The following is a 16,781-nucleotide window of genomic DNA, read 5'->3' as shown; positions in this document are numbered from 1 at the left end:
TGATCTTTTTAAAGCAAAAATCAGATTCCATCACTCCTGGGCTTAAAACTCTTCAGTGAATTCCCATGGCACTTGGAATAAACATCCACACTCCTTACTGGGGATTACAGAGTGACTCGGCCCCTGTTGCCTTTCTGACTTCATCGCCCAATCTCCTTGCTTAATACTCTCCACCGACACCATCCAAACATCTGCTTTTCCACTCAAGACCTTTGCATAGTTGACTCCTTTTCCTGGGATGCTTTTACCCTCATCTTCACTTGGCTGGCTCTGCCTCATCATTCATTTCTTAGTTTACATGTTACCTCCTCCAGGAGAACTTCTCTGACCACCCATTCTAAGGAGCCACCCAGTCATCCTTCATTAGTTGGTCCTATTTTAATTGTCTTGATAATCCTTCCCACTGTCTGATATGATCTGGGTTGCTTATTGTCTTTCATTCCCCACTAGAATATAATTTCCAGAAAGTTAAGATCTTTTTCTGCCTTGCTCACAGCTCCATTCCCACCGCCTAGAATGGCTTGCAAACCCAGATGTGACACTCGATGAACATTGTTGAATGTTCAAATGTTGTTGAGATAAATATTGTCTCACTGTCTCCAAAATGATTTACAGGAATGTAATCAGCCAGTTACACTGATTACCGAGATGAACAATGAAAAACAATGACCGTTATGCTTTTGGGACCCACTCTTCTCTGCAAGGCACTTAGAGCTAGAAGCAGAAAGCCTAAAGTCTAGATGCCTTTATTAATTGAGCAAGTGTTTATTGAATATCTTTCATGCTCATGGGTCTGTGTCTGGCATGGGTCTACCACAGTGAAAAAGAAAAACTGGGCCGGGCATGGTAGCTCATGCCTATAATCCCAGCACTTTGGGAGGCTGAGGTGGGCGGATCACAAGGTCAGGAGATCAAGATCACCCTGGCTAACATAGTGAAAACCTGTCTCTACTAAAAATACAAAATTAGCTGGGCGTGGTAGTGGGTACCTCTAGTCCCAGCTACTCAGGAGGCTGAGGCAGGAGAATCACTTGAACCCAGGAGGCAGAGGTTGCAGTGAGCTGAGATCGTGCCACTGCACTCCAGCTTGGGCGACAGAGCGAGACTCCGTCTCAAAAAAAAAAAAAAAAGGAAAAAGAAAAACTGAGTTGCAGTTGTTTTAAGGCTTCCGTGGATAAAGGTTTAGAGCCATTAGAAGGAAAAAATTCTTTAAAAGATGAGCAATATTCTCAAGGGGAGGCTAGGTGAGCTCCATGCATTGAGACACTAAAACAGCCTATCTTGAAAATTGCTTGGGAATGGAGGGGCTATGAAAGCAGAAATGGAGTGTGTACTAAAGACAAATTGTTCACATTGTTAAAATTTTTGCTATGAGTCCATTGGGAATATAAAATGACAAATAGATTTGAAAAGTAAATACTTGGGAAGAAAAAGATACAGAATGAGCTGATTCACATAAAGGGAAATGTAGCAAATGCACTGGGATCTCTTAAGTTTGTGCGTTATGAATGAATGCATATATGTTCCTTTTCAGCTGGAGTTAGAATTACCCAATGAAGTTGTTGTTAAGAAGGCTACTTAAAACCAATAACATGAAGGTGACTCTGTGGTTTGGAGCTCCCCTTACAGTTTGTTTGAAGACTGGTCTCTCCATCTCCAGGAAAAATGACCACTTTGGAAAGTGAGTTCTTACGCATGCTTGGAAATATTTTTAATGTGTATATATTATTTAAATTTATGTTTAAATGTGTACATGAGGAACCTGTTTTATGTTAGACATATTTTTTTCTTTTGTTACCTGCTTGCCAACTGTGGACTGTATAATTTATTTTCCAATAAGTCAAAGTCTTTGTTTTAGGTCAGTGCCATTTTCAAGGTTGTGAATTTCAACAAGAGTTAAATGACACACGAAACTTTATGGCTATTTGAGAATTGGACATTTTGAATGAGAGATTTTATCGTTTTATATTTGGTTTACATATTTCTTTTCAAATATAGGGCCTGAATTATGACCAAGCACTATAACTTTTAATGAGGGATAAAGAATTGCATGCCACTATGAAAAATACTCATTTAGTTAGTCATTTGACAAATATTGATTATCATCTATGTGCCAGACACTGTTTAAGGCATTAGGCACATATCAATGAACAAAGCAGACAAAAATTTCCCTGCCCTTGGGGATCTTGTAGTTTAGTGATGGATGAAGGAGTGGTGGATTCTAAAAATTATCATGATAAAGAAGTCAATTACATAGTGTATGAGAAGGTTCAAAGTACTGTGAAAGCAATGGGCCCTGGCACAGGAAATCAGATTGAAGGAAGGGAGAAGCAGTGAGGCAATTGCAATTCCAAATAGTGTGGTCAAGGAAACTCCCATTGAAAAGATTTGAGAAAAGACTTGGGGGTAAGAAGAGCTTTCCAGGCAGGGAAGAGCAAGTGCAGAGGCCTTGAATCAGAAGCTTGCTGGTGCATTCAAGGCACAGTAAGGGGGCTCAGCGTGCCCTGGAGTGGAGTGAAGGGGAGTGTAGCAGTAAATCACGTAGGGCAAGAGTCAGCAAACCAGTGCAGCCTGTTTTTGTAAATAAAGTTTTATTGGAACATGGCCATGCTCATTTGTTTATGTATTTTCTGTGGCTGTTTTCATGCTACAACCACAGAGTGGAGTTGTTGAGACGGAGATGATCTATCCCACAAAGACTAACATATTTAACTGTCTGGGTCTTTATAGAAAATATTTGCTGACCCCTGCTGTAGGTAAGATTTCACAGGCCACTGTAACAATGTTGACTTTGACTCTGAGAGAAATGAGAAGCTATAGGAAGGATTGAGCAAAAGAGTGACAGGATCTGATTTGTGTTTTGAAAGGATCATTATGGCTGCCATGTTGCGGGAACAGGAAACCATTAGGACTGTGGTTCAAAAGGTGTACCAACCAGGCACAGTGGCTCATGCCTACAATCCCGGTGCTTTGGGAGGCTGAGGAGAGTCTGAGATCGCAGCAGTGAGCTAATAACACACATATCACTCCGATCTGGGTGGAAAGTAGGGTACCCTCTTTTTTAAAAAAAAAAAAAAAAAAAAAAAAGTGCACCGGTATGCTCCCAAGACACTACAGCAGATTAATCTGGGTGCAGCTGGGTATTTTAAATTCGTGAAGGATTCATAGCAATACCCAACATCTGTTAGATATTGTATGAGCTTCTAGCTAGTAGGTATAGTTCACAGTTTCAACATCAGATCATGCCACATTCCTTTCAATGATACTGTATCTTTGTGAAGCTGGGTTTTTGGCAAGTGCCCTATGCAAATCAGTGTGGAACAGGAGGTGATGCTGGTAGCATCCAACTTGATTCTAAGGTTTGAGATGTACAGTACCCAACTGGCATACATATCCCATTAGCAAGTGATTGTGGCTAAGAGTAAAGTTTTCTTTTAACTTAATTATATTATTTTTCAGATGGCACCTTACTTGTTAGAGCATTGTATTCGTTTCTAGTCGCTGCTCTAACAAATCACTACAAATGACTTCAAAGGTTTCTGCCCCAAGCAACTGAAAAATGGCATTACCATGAACTGAGATAAAGAAAATTGTGTATGAACCAGGTTTTTTTTTGTGGGGATAGGAGGGCAGATGAGAGATTCAATTTTATACATGTTTAGGAAAGAAGATACAAAGAGAAGGAAATGATACACATTCTGACCAGGGCCTTTCTCCAGATTGTCCACCCATGAGCCCTTTAGGCTGTTGCGTTTTGACGTCTCACTCAAAACATGGACTGAGCAAGTACAGAGGTGCCATGTTAGAGAGAGGAGACTCAGCAAGCCTTGTCTGACTCAGAGTCTTAACTAGTTTGGGGCAAATGGAGCTCTGTTTAAGGGAACAGAGAACTACAGGGTTCCCATGTTAAAATAATTATGTCAAAAGATTGAGCAGGATTTTAGAAAGATGGAGGCAGCAGTGTAGTTTTGAATCTCCTCAAATCCTCTCATGGAAATAGATCAAACCAAACAAAAAACCCATAAGTAGCCTTTACCACAAAACTAGAGGACAGTTTTCCCTATGAACCCCAAAACAAGAGGGTGGGGCAAACCATCACCAGTGGGCACCAGACTTGCCTGGTATGGCATCCACACAAGAGGGAGTGGTAGACAGTATGCCTTCAAACTGCCAGCAGAAGTTCACTGGAAAGTACCATGGGCCAATGTGAGAACAGCAGCTGAAATTGAGGGGTTTTGCCCAGTCACAAAGTAAGTACAAGGGACCTGTGATAGACTCTGAAGCACTGAAGCAGTCTAGTCCCTTCCCACTCTTGGGCCCGAGCAGCCAGAGCTCCTTTCCAGGATGCGGCCCTGGAAACACAGAGGAAAAACTACTGGGAGGAACAACAGATACAAAGGATAAAAATCAGGGAGGAAAACAGAGCTAGGAAATGTCAAAAAGCAAACCACCATGTCATTTGATACTACGTTTTAAAAAAAGAGAAGTTTGGGGAGGTTTTAGAAAAGTTATCCTTAACATCTCCTTTTCAAAGTGCAGAAACACTAATTTCACCTAAAAATGAATAACAAAAGGATCGTAGTCAAATCCCATACAAAGGTATTATAAGAAAAAGAGAATAAGCAGCAGAATAGCATCCCGTCAGACAATAAAAGCAAGTCAGAAAAGACAGGCCCACAAGCTGATCCGAAGAGTAATCTGCTATTTCAAAACCAGCTAAAAGACATTAGGAAAAAACAATGCAAAAGACGAAAGGACCATGGGGGGCAGGATGGGCAGTTACTGAATGAGTACTGTACAGAGTTTTTGTTTGGGATGATGAAAAAGTTCTGGAGATGGATAGTGGTAATGGTGGAACAACAGTATGAATCTAATTAATGCCACTGAATTGAACTCTTAGAATGGTTAAAATGGTAAATTTTTCATTATGTGTATTTTACTGCAATAAAAAGGGTGAGAAAACAATATAAATCAAAATTAGGTGAGATGGTAGAACTCAGAACAGGATTAAAAACAAAAGAAAAACTTCAGAAATGAAGACTAAAGTAAAAAGAACACAAGAATGAACAGGCTGGGCATGGTGGCTACATTTTAAAAAAACACCTGTAATCCCAGCACTTTGGGAGGCCAAGGCGGGTGGATCAGTTGAGGCCAGGAGTTCAAGACCAGCTCGGCCAACATGATGAAACCCTGTCTCTACTAAAAATACAAAAATTAGGCCGGGCGCGGTGGCTCACACCTGTAATCCCAGCGCTTTGGAGGCCGAGGCGGGTGGATCACCTGAGGTTAGGAGATTGAGCCCAGCCTGACCAACATGGCAAAACCCCATCTCTACTAAAAATACAAAATTAGCCCGGCATGGTGGTGCATGCCTGTAATCCCAGCTACTCGAGAGGCTGAGCCAGGAGGATCGCTTGAACCTGGGAGGCAGAGGTTGTGGTGAGCCGAGATCGTGCCATTGCTCTCCGGCCTGGGCAACAAGAAGGAAACTCCGTCTCAGGAAAAAAAAAAAAAAAAAAAAAATTAGACAGGCATGGTGATGTGCACCTGTAATCTCAGCTACTCAGGAGGCTGAGGCATGAGAATCGCTTGAACCCAGGAGGTGAAATTTGCTGTGAGCCAGGTGGCACCAGTGCACTCTAGCCTAGTGACAGAGCGAGAGTCCGCCTCAAAGAAAAAAAAAAAAGAAAGAAAAAGAAAAAGAACGAATTAGCATAATGGATAATGCCTTTAAAAAAGGAAGAAATTTTAAAAATCAAAAAGAAGATGATAAAAAGAATTCTGGAGAAATGGCAAATAACAAAAGATAAGCAAAAACGTCAGGACAGTTCTGAAAAGAGTAATGCAAACACATAGAAATGTAGTATACCATAAAAGTGACATTTCAAATCAATGGGACAGATTATTCAGTAAATTGTAATACGTACATGTTGGGGTAAAAATAAATAATTTATCTGGAAGAATCCTTAAAGTGGCAAAAGTAGATGCCTCTAAGGGAGGGGGTAGGTGGTGGCTGGGAAACTTGGGGAAAGGGTGAATTTCCATTGTCACCATTTTGTATCTTTCCAATGTTCTGTCATGTGAATCTTACCTTTTAAGTCTAAAATGCCTGTGTTCAAATCCCAGCTATTGCTAGCAGTTGCTAGCTAGCTCTTAATCTTGGGCAAATTCTTCAGATTCTCTACCTCCTTATCTGTGAAATGGGATGAATAACTTAGCCAGGTGCTGCCTAGCACAGAATAAACTCTCAACAAATATAAATTGCTGGTGGAAACAACCCAAATGTCTAGTAATGGATGAATGGATAAGCCAATGTGGTGTGGTCATACAATAAGAATACTATGCAGTATGAAAAGGAATAAAGTTCAGACACACACTACAACATAGATAAACCTTTAAAACATAGTACTAAATGAAAGAAGCCAGATACCAAAGGTCACATGTTGTATGATTCCATTTATATGAAATGTCCAGAAAAGGTAAATCCAGAGATTGGTGGTTGCCTGGTGTCAGAGGGAGGAGGGAATGAGGAGTGACCGCTAATGGGTAGAGGGCTTTTTTGCAGGGGATGATGAAAAGGTAATGGCTCAGATAGTTGTAATGATTGTACAACCTTGTGAACATACTAAATGCCACTGAATTGTACGATTTTTGTTTGTTTGTTTTTTGTTTTGAGACTGAGTCTCGCTCTCTTACCCAGGCTGGAGTGCAGTGGCACGATCTCGGCTCACTGCAACCTCCCCTTCCCGGGTTCAAGCGATTCTTGTGCCTCAGCCTCCTGAGGAGCTGGGATTATAGGCATGCGCCACCACGCCCGGCTAATTTTTGTATTTTTATTAAAGACGGGGTTTCACCATGTTGGCCAGGCTAGTCTGAAACTCCTGAGCTCAAGTGATCCGCCCGCCTCAGCCTCCCGAAGTGCTGAGATTACAGGCCGCTCCCGGCCGAATCGTACGGATTTTGAACAGTGAATTTTATGTTAGGTGAACTATACATCAGAAACTATTTTTTTTTAAAGTAAATTACTGATTTTCCCATGGTGACCATCCACTGCCCCCATCTTGCCTTCCCCCACCCATTCTTCTCCTGCCCTCCCCCCACCGCCCCCAACCCTTTCTACCTCCCGCTGTGCCTCGATGGGCGGAGGCGGGGAGGGGAGAGGAGGCTTCCCCTAAAGAGCCTCTGTGGACAGTTGGGCGCTTGCGTCTTGCGGCTTATGGAGGGGGACCCAGGGCGCACGCGCGCCCACCACCCATCCTGTGAAAATGGACGCTCCGAGCCGTTTTTTCTCGTGTACTTCAGTTAATGGTGATGGCCGAGAAGGTTGCACGTGCTGGAATGGGTGGAGGAGGACCTAGCGGCCTCTTAATATTTAAGTCCCTCCAGAAGCTTGATTTCGCATGCCTGTAACCTCCGGATGCCGCAGTCTGGCTGCCTGCAGGCGCTTGCAAACGCTGAGGAATTCGGAGACCCACAGGCCTTACCCCTTTGCACGCAGTGTGACCCAAGCCCATTGCTGAACCTCACTAGTAAAGTGGCACAGTGTTACTGATCTTGTGTGTTGTTGTGAAGGTCAACTGAAGTAGTGCGTCTCATTGCCCCATGCATAGGTGTTGGTTGAGTAAATGGAGATCTGTACTCTGGGGTCTGTTCTGGGCCAGCTTCATGCTGCTGCAGTTCATTTGGCTGGGCCCCGGGTTATCAGCTGCACCTAGGAGAACTGCGAGCCCTTGCCATTCCCCTGGTAGTTTTCCACTATGTTTTGTACCTCTCTTTCCCAACTGTGATCGTATATGTATAAGGTAGCCCAAACCTGTTGATGAGTCCTGAATCTTATTTTCTAAAATACCTATCAGATAGGCCATGAGACATAAGGCCATCATCCATGGGAGATTTTGTACGTTTCTTTTGGTCCACCCAGCCTCATCTTCTGCCATCTTCAATTTATATCCAAATTTTATTCTTGTAGTCCTAACCTCAGATTCTGCATCTTACTTCTGCCATTTTCCCCATTTCTGATTCTTTGTATAAGCCCATAAAATCTCTCCCCATTTGACCTTCTTAGTCCTGGAACATGTTCCTTCCTGTTTCCTCAATTCTTATCCCTTTCTGTCTATTCTCCCATCCAACTTTTAGTTCCTTTTTTTTTTGAGACAGAGTGTCACTCTGTTGTCCAGGCTGGAGTGCAGTGGCAGGATCTCGGCTCCCTTCGAGCTCCACCTCCCGGGTTGGAGCGATTCTCCTGCCTCCGCCTCCTGAGAAGCTGGGATTACAGGCACCCGCCACCACACCCAGCTAATTTTTTGTATTTTTAGTTGTTTAGTTTGTCTTTGTAGTTTCACCATGTTGGCCAGGCTGGTCTCCAACTACTGACCTCAGGTGATCCACCCACCTCGGCCTCCCAAAGTGTTGGGATTATAGGTATGAGCCACCACGCCCGGCTATAGTTCCTTCTTTCTAATGCAGCCTTTGATCCCCACCCCCACCAAAGAAAACCCACAGTCAACAGCATCTCAAAACTCAAAAGGCCTTTTTATTACTTATCTATTAATCAATTCTATTACATTTCTTTATTATGTTTTAAAAATATATCAGAATAAATAAATTAGTATCTATCTATGTATGTGGAAAACCAGCAGTATCCAAAGTAAAACCAACAATCTCAGCTCTTAGATTGTGTAGCCATAGTATTCAGCAATTTCCATATCTCTTTCTCTTTCAACGAGAAACTGCACTTTCCCCAAAGACGTGTATTTGGCAGCATTCTCACGCTCTTGTTGAGCCTTTCTCTTCATGGCCTCACGCTCTGGCCTCTGCTCTTCTGTGATGGGCGTTGACATTACTGGCTCAGGAACAGTGGATTTCCTCCATGGACGGGGTTGGAGGCTGAAGTCTTGGATTAGAAATCGATTTTGAGGCTTGGGCAGTGACCAGAAACTGGTCACAGCAGTGGAAACAGGCTCCCGCTGCAGAGAAGAACAAGATGATGTTTTGTAGGGTGATGGCCTAGAAGCAGCAGATTGAGGGACAGTAGGCTGGGTAGGGTTGGCTGAACTGGGTTGGGTTGCTTTGGTTGAAATTGGCTGAGCCGGTGTGGCAGGACCTGTCAAAGATGTGTTGGTAGGAGCTGGTTGGGATGGATTGACTGCAGTTGATTTAGCTGAGTTAGTAGAATCAGGTTGAGCACGGTAAGCCACAGTAGGCCTACGTGAGGCCAGACGGTTTGGCCGCCGAGAAACAGGTTGAGCTTGAGGTTTGTCCGGGGTCAGAAAGGGCAAAGGTATCAACTTGACCTTCCCAGGTGGTGGCAACTCAGAATGGGATGGAGATGGACACTCTTTTTCAGCACTACCATCTAGTTTCTGGGCCTTGACCTGAAGTTTCTCGGGGCCTTTACCCTCATGTCGGGTATCCAGCCGTGGTTTGAGAGCTGGGAATGGCTGGCGGTTTTGGGTGTTGCTTGAGCTTCCTGGGATCCTGGAGGAAGAGAATCCAGTTTTCTTATCGATCTTTTTCCCGAGTGCATGGAAAACTTGCACAGACTCTAGCAGGTGCGTGCCTAGGGAGCTTCGGGGCTTTTTAAAGGTCTCTTGGCTAAGCTGAGGTTGATTTTTCTTCCGTTTCCTGTGGAGAATGGTTTGCTTCTCTTCTACCTTGACTTTGTTCCCTGACTGCTTACTCTCTTCAGATTTCTTGGAGCTGTTCTTTCTGTTCCCTTTGGTCTCTTCCTGCCCATGGCTCTTAGTTTTGCTGATCCTGCTGGATGCAGCTTTGTGAGGTTTGTTGCTAGAATGCTTGGCCTTGTTCACAGAAGCGCTGTCACTGACTGTAGCACCGCAAACAACCGCTTCTCCCTCTAATGGAAACTCTGGGTTCTTTGGCTGGATTTTGGCCTTGGGAGCACCCTGGATAGGCTCGGAAGCTTTATGCTTGTTCTTCCTGACTTGATCAGAGTGACCCTTTATGACATATGACTTTTCCTGCGCCTGATTTACCTTGATGGCACTGGTATCTTTGGCTTTCTTTGCCGAGGGAACTTCGGGTTGGTCAAGATCTTGTAAGGAACTGAAGATCGGGGGGAGGTAAGTATTCTCCACCCATGTAGTGATGTCTGCCAAATCACTGCTAGACTCAATCCCATTTTCAAATACCCCTTGGTCCTCAAGACTCAGGCTGTTATTTCTTAGATTGGCATTTTCAGAACCAGGCTGGTCCTCTTGGCCAAGAGGATCAATGCAGCCCAGAAGCGGGTGAATATCGGGGATGTCTAAAAGAGGTAGTGGAGGATCTTGATTTCCTATTAGGATCTGGTAGACATCTAGAGGCTTTGAAAGGTTGGTTTTAATCTCGTCAAAATTCTCATTCTCATTTTTTTCCTGGCTTGGAGCTGGAGACAGTGTCAAGAGATTAGTAGGACTCTGGACTGGAGTTATAATTGAAATGTCCCCAAGCTCAGGTGATGGGTTACTCTCAAGTGTCTGGGTATTTCTGCTACTGAAGGACTTGGAGAATTCTGGAGTTTGTGGCAGACAAAATGTCTGGCTTGGAGATTGCAATCTCAGGGAAGTATCCATCCCCAGGGAAGTTTCCATCACTACAAAGGAATCAAGGAAGAAGTCAGTTCCTGGTAAGGGAGATGCTCCCCCTATATACCAATGCAGCGATCGGATACCTTTCCAACATGGGCAAGGCATTTCTACTAGCTCTTCTTAAGGACCATGGACAAGACCCTGTATTAGGAGACTGACAGTGACTGTTCTCTTACTGGTTATCATTTGATGTGATTGTTTCTTGGTTTTCTTTGTATTTCATAGGGTTGTTGTAAGTCAAAAAGTGAAAGTGATTTTTAAAATAGGAGATGTTTTATAAAGCCTCACATTCTTACAGGGTCCTTTCAATTCTCTCCAGTCTCCTGAGAGAATAAGAACACTTTACACCATGGACTAGGGTAGAGAGTGGAGCCCTTCCTCATGAAATAGATAAGCAAGCACAGATTCTGAGCCTGTTTGTTTTGGAGAGGATCTCTGAACACAAGGTCTTAAATCCTATTGTAAGTTAAGGAAAATCAAAATGTCACTGCCAAAATAAGAGTTCTGAAATGCCTTCCAAAGAGACTAAAGTAATAGATTAAGGAAAGACATTACAGCGTGGTAGTGCGGGGGAAGTGATCAGCAAGGGCACTAAAAAGCGTATCCGTCAGTATGCTCTTGCGACTCTCTTACATGTAGCATAGATGGCCATTATAGTGTTCCACTTTCCCACTTATAAGGTGTTCTTATATAGAGTCTGAAAATGGAGAGCACTGCCCAAGAATAGTGGTTGAAGTCTCAGGACTTAAATTCTACCTATCCATGGACTCACCACTCAGCTACAGATTTGACCCTCCTTTTCAGTGCTGACATTATTCCTCTCCTTTCTTGATGTTTGTACTCACCTTGAACGCCGGTTTCTGTGATGGGTTGGGCAGACACAGAGTAATACATCCCAGAAGTAGAGGCTGGTGGTAGGACATTTGTGGGCTGAACCTCCTTTAGCACCATCACCATTTCTGGTTGATGGGCAGAAGCCCTATATCCTGTGTATGACACAGAGCCATAGGATTGCAGGCAGGATAGTGGAGGCCCCACTGTGCCTTGATTATGGTAATAGACCTGGCTTCCTATCTGGTAGGGAAGTGACAGGTTATGGCCCTGCTGATTTGGAATTTGAGTTAGTGTCCCCTGAACAAGGCTGGCAGATAGTGATGGATACAGAAGGACCACAGTATTGGTATCTGAAGTTTTATCATACTGGGCTGTCATAGACATGGAAGAGACAGCTGTGTTCTGATCAATGGCAGTCACGGTGAAGTCCCTGAGTGAGGATGACTTCTTTACTGTGCTTGCTATACTATCCCACTCAAAAACGCCTGGATAAGAGGCAGCTGAAGTACAGATATGGCTCTGGCCAGTAACCCCAGACAACATAGTTGTGCTAGAATGTTGGTAAAGGTAGGCACTGCCCATGAGTGGCTGGAAGGAGGTGCCAGAGGCTGATGGCTGTAGCCATGCTGAGCCGATGGCTGGAGCAGAGGCTCTGGAGAAGTTGGAGATGCTTCTTGTTAAGAAAGCTGCATTGTTCACCACAGGAAGAGAGAGCTGCAGAGAATTTGCAGTTCCAGGTAAAGATGTATTTTGGAAATCTTCTGTAGGAAACAAGAGAGAGATGAAAAAACCGATGAGATTGAAAAATTCTCACCTTATTTGAAGAACAGCATTATCTTAAGGTTGTTGCAATCAGGAAGCCTCTAATACCAATACTCACTGAGATACCAAAAGCCAAACAGTTTATGATGGCCTCGAGTGCTGAAGCAGTTTGGTCCTCTTCTGATGAACTGTCTTTCTGTCCAACTTGGACACAGATGTGAAGACCCAAGTGGTCTGGTTTCGTATATTATTTCCTAGGCTAGAAGCAACCTTCTCGCTTCCCTATGTATCCCTTGAATCTGGGCTAGTATAGACTCAAACTATTTCCTAGAATTGGAGCATTTTAGAACTAGGAGGTCCTTAGAGAAGTTCTAACATTTCATTTTATGAGTCTGAGAGGTCAGATTGACCTGTTTAAGTTTTACCATTATGTTAATATCATTACCAGGTTACAGAACCTGACTTCCTTGCCAGGAGTCTTTTCTCTGAGCATAGACCAGAAACCAGGAAATTAGAACTTTTAATATGGCATTTTTTTGGTCTACTGGAATATAGTACAGCTATTACCTTTATAATCCCTAGTGTCACATTTTGCTTCTGCAGGTCTTATGATATGTCCTAGAGTTTATATTTAACCTAGGCCATTGGTAAATCTAAAAGGTCATTCTTTGCACTCTTGAAGCCTGGCTTTTTATCATAAGTCAAAATAACTACCTGATAGAAATGCGTTTTTTTTCTTTTTTTAAATTTTATTTTATTGAGACAGAGTCTTACTCTGTCACGCAGGCTGGAGTGCAGTGGCTTGATCTCAGCTCACTGCAACCTCCGCCTCCTGGGCTCAAGCAATTCTCATGCCTCAGCCTCCTGAGTAGCTGGGATTATAGGCGCATGCCACTCTGCCTGGCTAATTTTTTGCATTTTAAATAGAGATGGGGTTTTGCCATGTTTATCAGGCTGGTCTCGAACTCCTGACATCAGATTATCTGCCTGCCTCGGTCTCCCAAAGTGCTGGGATTACAGGCATGAGCCACAACGCCTGGCCAAGAAATGCTTTTTGAAAGAAAACGTCTAGTTAAACTCTGAGCTTCAGGCTGCTTGTCTATAAAGAAGTTACAAAATAATAACAGTGATAATTCATACATGAATAAAAGTGATAGATTACATATGACTTATAATGAGGAAGACATAGTAAGTTCTGAAAAAACAGACAAAATAATTAAAGCATAAAATCATGGAACTAAAACAATATATAGATATTAATGAAAATTGGGGTATGTAGCTAGCATCAAAACATAGCAAATTACTAACTAAAGCTGTTACCATACATGCAACATTAGGAAACTGAATAGTATCTACTCTTTCCTAGTGAATACTATTAACCAAGAAACAGCCCATAATAGAATGAATTTCTAACCAACATATATAGACAGAGAAACTGTATCAGCAAAAAGTGTGTAACAAACAGAAAAATGCAGTAAATGTGAATGTAAAATAGCCATAATATATGTGGGTACATATTTCAATAAAAACTGGTACAAAATAGAATGCAAAAAATAAGTGTAAAGGAATTCCATTATTATGCTCATTCATATTTCTATGAATATTACGCAGCAAATGACAGGTATTAATCCTAGTATAATATTTAAATTATTATAGCCACATAAGCAGAAAAGAACCCTTAAAAAGTATCATGAGAGCTTTAATATTTATCCTCAAAACCTAGATTATAATCGTCTCCAACATCCAGGAAAGTGACATACCCATAGCTTAAAAAAAAACGCAAGAATCCAATTGAAAAATGTTTTGAATGTAGGAAAATTCAAAGGACTCCAGAAAATTTGGCTTAGATAGATATGGAATTAGAGATATGTGGCTGATATGTGGCTTGACTTTTTAGTCTTAGGTCTAAAAGCAGTCCATTGTAAATCGGTATGTACTCTGTTTTTGGAAGAAAGTATTAAGATTTAAAAAAGCAGCTTTTACTTGAAATCTACTTTTCACACAAAGGTATTGTTCTTCTGATGCAAATAACGATATTCTTTTTTCAGAAAACTTAATTTTATTGTTAATAGGAGAAACATCCATATAATTTCAAAATTAGAAACAGGACACTGCAAACTACATGTCCTCCAGCTCTCTAGGTAACCACTTATTAGTTTCTTGTTTGTAGGAAGCATCATTTCTTTTCTGTTCTTTTGAGATGGAGTCTTGCTCTGTCATACAGACTGGAGTGCAGTGGCAAGATATCGGCTCACTGCAACCTCTGCCTCCCAGATTCCAGAGATTCTCCTGCCTAAGCCTCCTGAGTAGCTGGGATTACAGGCGCCTGTCACCACACCCAGCTAATTTTTGTATTTTTAGTAGAGGTGGGGTTTCACCATGTTGGCCAGGCTGATCTCGAACTCCTGACCTCAGGTGATCCACCCACCTCAGCCTCCCAAAGTGCTGGGATTATAGGTGTGAGCCACCGAGCTCGGCCTGGAGGCATCATTTCTAAAACATATATATAAAATATACATGTATATTTTATATATATATATTCTTTTTGAGACAGAGTTTTGCTCTTGTTGCCCATGCTGGAGTGCAATGGCATGATCTAGGCTCACTACAACCTACACCTCCCAGGTTCAAATGGTTCTCCTGCCTCAGCCTCCCAAGTAGCTGGGATTACAGGCAGGTGCCAACATGCCCGGCTAATTTTGTATTTTTAGTAGAGACGGGGTTTCTCCATGTTGGTCAGGCTGGTCTCGAAATGACCTCAGGTGATCAGCCCACCTCGGCCTCCCAAAGTGCTGGGATTACAGGTGTGAGTCATCTTGCCCGGCCTCTAAAGCATATTTCTAAAATGTTTATGTTAAAAACTGTCAAGTGTCATCTATGTTCAAAAAGGCAACGGAAAAAAGAAACTGCCTGTGACTTCTGATAAGCTGCTTTTCCTAAAGATACTGTATTCTAGCCTGTTTCCTTCCTAGTCCATTCATCTAAGCATTTGCTAAAACCAACTTCATTTGCACTACTCTGAATAGATTTCACTCTGTTGTCCTTATGCTTCTTTTTTTCCTTATGCTTCTTTTTTTTTTCAAATTTAAAATATATTTTTTTTGATAAGCTGCTTTTCCTAGGGATACTGTATTCTAGCCTGTTTCCTTACTAGTCCATTGATCTAAGCATTTGCTAAAACCAACTTCATTTGCACTACTCTGAATAGATTTCACTCTGTTGTCCTTATGCTTCTTTTTTTCCTTATGCTTCTTTATTTCCTTATGCGTCTTTTTTTTTTCAAATTTAAAATATATTTTTTTCTTTTAAAATCATTTCGTCATTCTCCAGGGCATATCCCAAGGGAAGAGGAGGGGATCCTGTTTTCTGCTTTAATTAAACTACCAAATTCCTTACTCTAGAATACCTGCCTCCTTATAACCCAGTACTCTCCATTTTCTCTTTCCACCTAGTTTAGATAGGAATGTCCAAAACGTGAGTATTACTTTTCTTTGTTTGTTTGTTTGTTTGCTACATGGTTTCACGTTGTCACTCAGGCTGAAGTCCAGTGGTGTGAACACGACTCACTGCAGCCTCAGCCTCCTGGGCTCAAGCAGTCCTCTGATCCTCCCACCTCAGCCTCCTGAGTAGCTGGCATACCCCCAACCCTGGCTGAGTTTTAAAAAGTTTTTGTAGAGATGGGGTCTTGCCATGTTGCCCAGACTGCCCGGGAAATCCTAGGCCCAAAGCGATCCCCCCACCTCAGGTTCCCAAAGCATTGAGACTGCAGGCATGGGCTACGACGCCCAACTGAATATTAAAAACATCACTACACATCAGTAAACATCACTAAACTTAAAATAGTAAAGTTGAAATATTAGTGAGGGAGATGGCCTCCCAAAGTGCTGAGATTACAGGTGTGAGCCACTGTGCCTGGCTGAATATTATTTAAAACATCACTAAACATCACTAAATTTAAAATAGGAAAGTTGAAATATTAGTGGAGGGAGACCATTACACATGAAACATCTCAGAATATATTGCTAGTTTTCTAGGCCACTTCGGTTTTTTCTCTGTTTCGGTTGAAATGAACACTCTCAGAAAGTCTCTGATTTCATTTTCTATACGTCTACCCTTTAAGACTCAGTATTAGAAAAGAAAAGGGCCAGGGGGAATAACCAATCTATTATCCTAATGTAACAGATGAGGAAACAGAATTTGTGAGAGAAGAAAAGTTATCTAAAGTCACACAGCCAGTAAATGTCAAAGCCAAAACTGAAACGAGGTCTCCAGATTTCTACTTCAATAGTTTCCCTGTTATTCCAAGCTGTTTGGGACTATAGGGGGAAAGAAATCTAAATTTAGGGGCAAAGAAATCTCATGAAAACCGTTTTAAAAAGTTTCTTTCTTTACCTGACATGGTCAGAGAAGAAGAAACATCAACTGCAGATACAAGGGAAGAAGAGACGATACTAGCGGATGTCTGGGTGGCTGACGCCAACGAGTGCATGTGTCCAGTATGAAGGCCACTGGCAACTGATTACTGGTCACTGGCCACTTGCGATGATACAAATTTACAGGCCACAGCCAGGAAGCCCCAAGATGCTACCAGGTGGC

General features: G+C 42.4%; 1 protein-coding gene across 1 annotated transcript; it reads right to left on the bottom strand.

Moving 5' to 3' along the window:
- Positions 1 to 8,513: 8,513 nt before the first annotated feature.
- LOC116464488 (uncharacterized protein C2orf78) lies at positions 8,514 to 16,774 on the bottom strand. The gene is made up of 3 exons (XM_032147749.2): positions 16,578 to 16,774; positions 11,435 to 12,184; positions 8,514 to 10,594 (listed from the first exon to the last, which is right to left on the bottom strand). The coding sequence occupies exons 1-3, from the start codon at positions 16,672 to 16,674 to the stop codon at positions 8,670 to 8,672; spliced, it is 2,772 nt and encodes a 923-aa protein (XP_032003640.1). The 5' UTR covers positions 16,675 to 16,774; the 3' UTR covers positions 8,514 to 8,669.
- Between the last annotated feature and the right edge of the window lie 7 nt (positions 16,775 to 16,781).

This window comes from Hylobates moloch, unplaced genomic scaffold (assembly GCF_009828535.3).
Source record: "Hylobates moloch isolate HMO894 unplaced genomic scaffold, HMol_V3 SCAFFOLD_819, whole genome shotgun sequence".
Taxonomy (NCBI): domain Eukaryota; kingdom Metazoa; phylum Chordata; class Mammalia; order Primates; family Hylobatidae; genus Hylobates; species Hylobates moloch.
This window is presented reverse-complemented; position numbering and strand designations above follow the sequence as displayed.

Excerpts from the sequence above, each read along its gene's own strand:
- LOC116464488 (XM_032147749.2), bottom strand. The coding sequence starts at position 16,674 with ATGCACTCGTTGGCGTCAGCCACCCAGACATCCGCTAGTATCGTCTCT. Across the intron at positions 12,185-16,577 it reads TTCTTCTCTGACCATGTCAG|AAGATTTCCAAAATACATCT; the intron begins GTAAAGAAAGAA and ends TGTTTCCTACAG. Across the intron at positions 10,595-11,434 it reads CACAGAAACCGGCGTTCAAG|TGATGGAAACTTCCCTGGGG; the intron begins GTGAGTACAAAC and ends ATTCCTTTGTAG.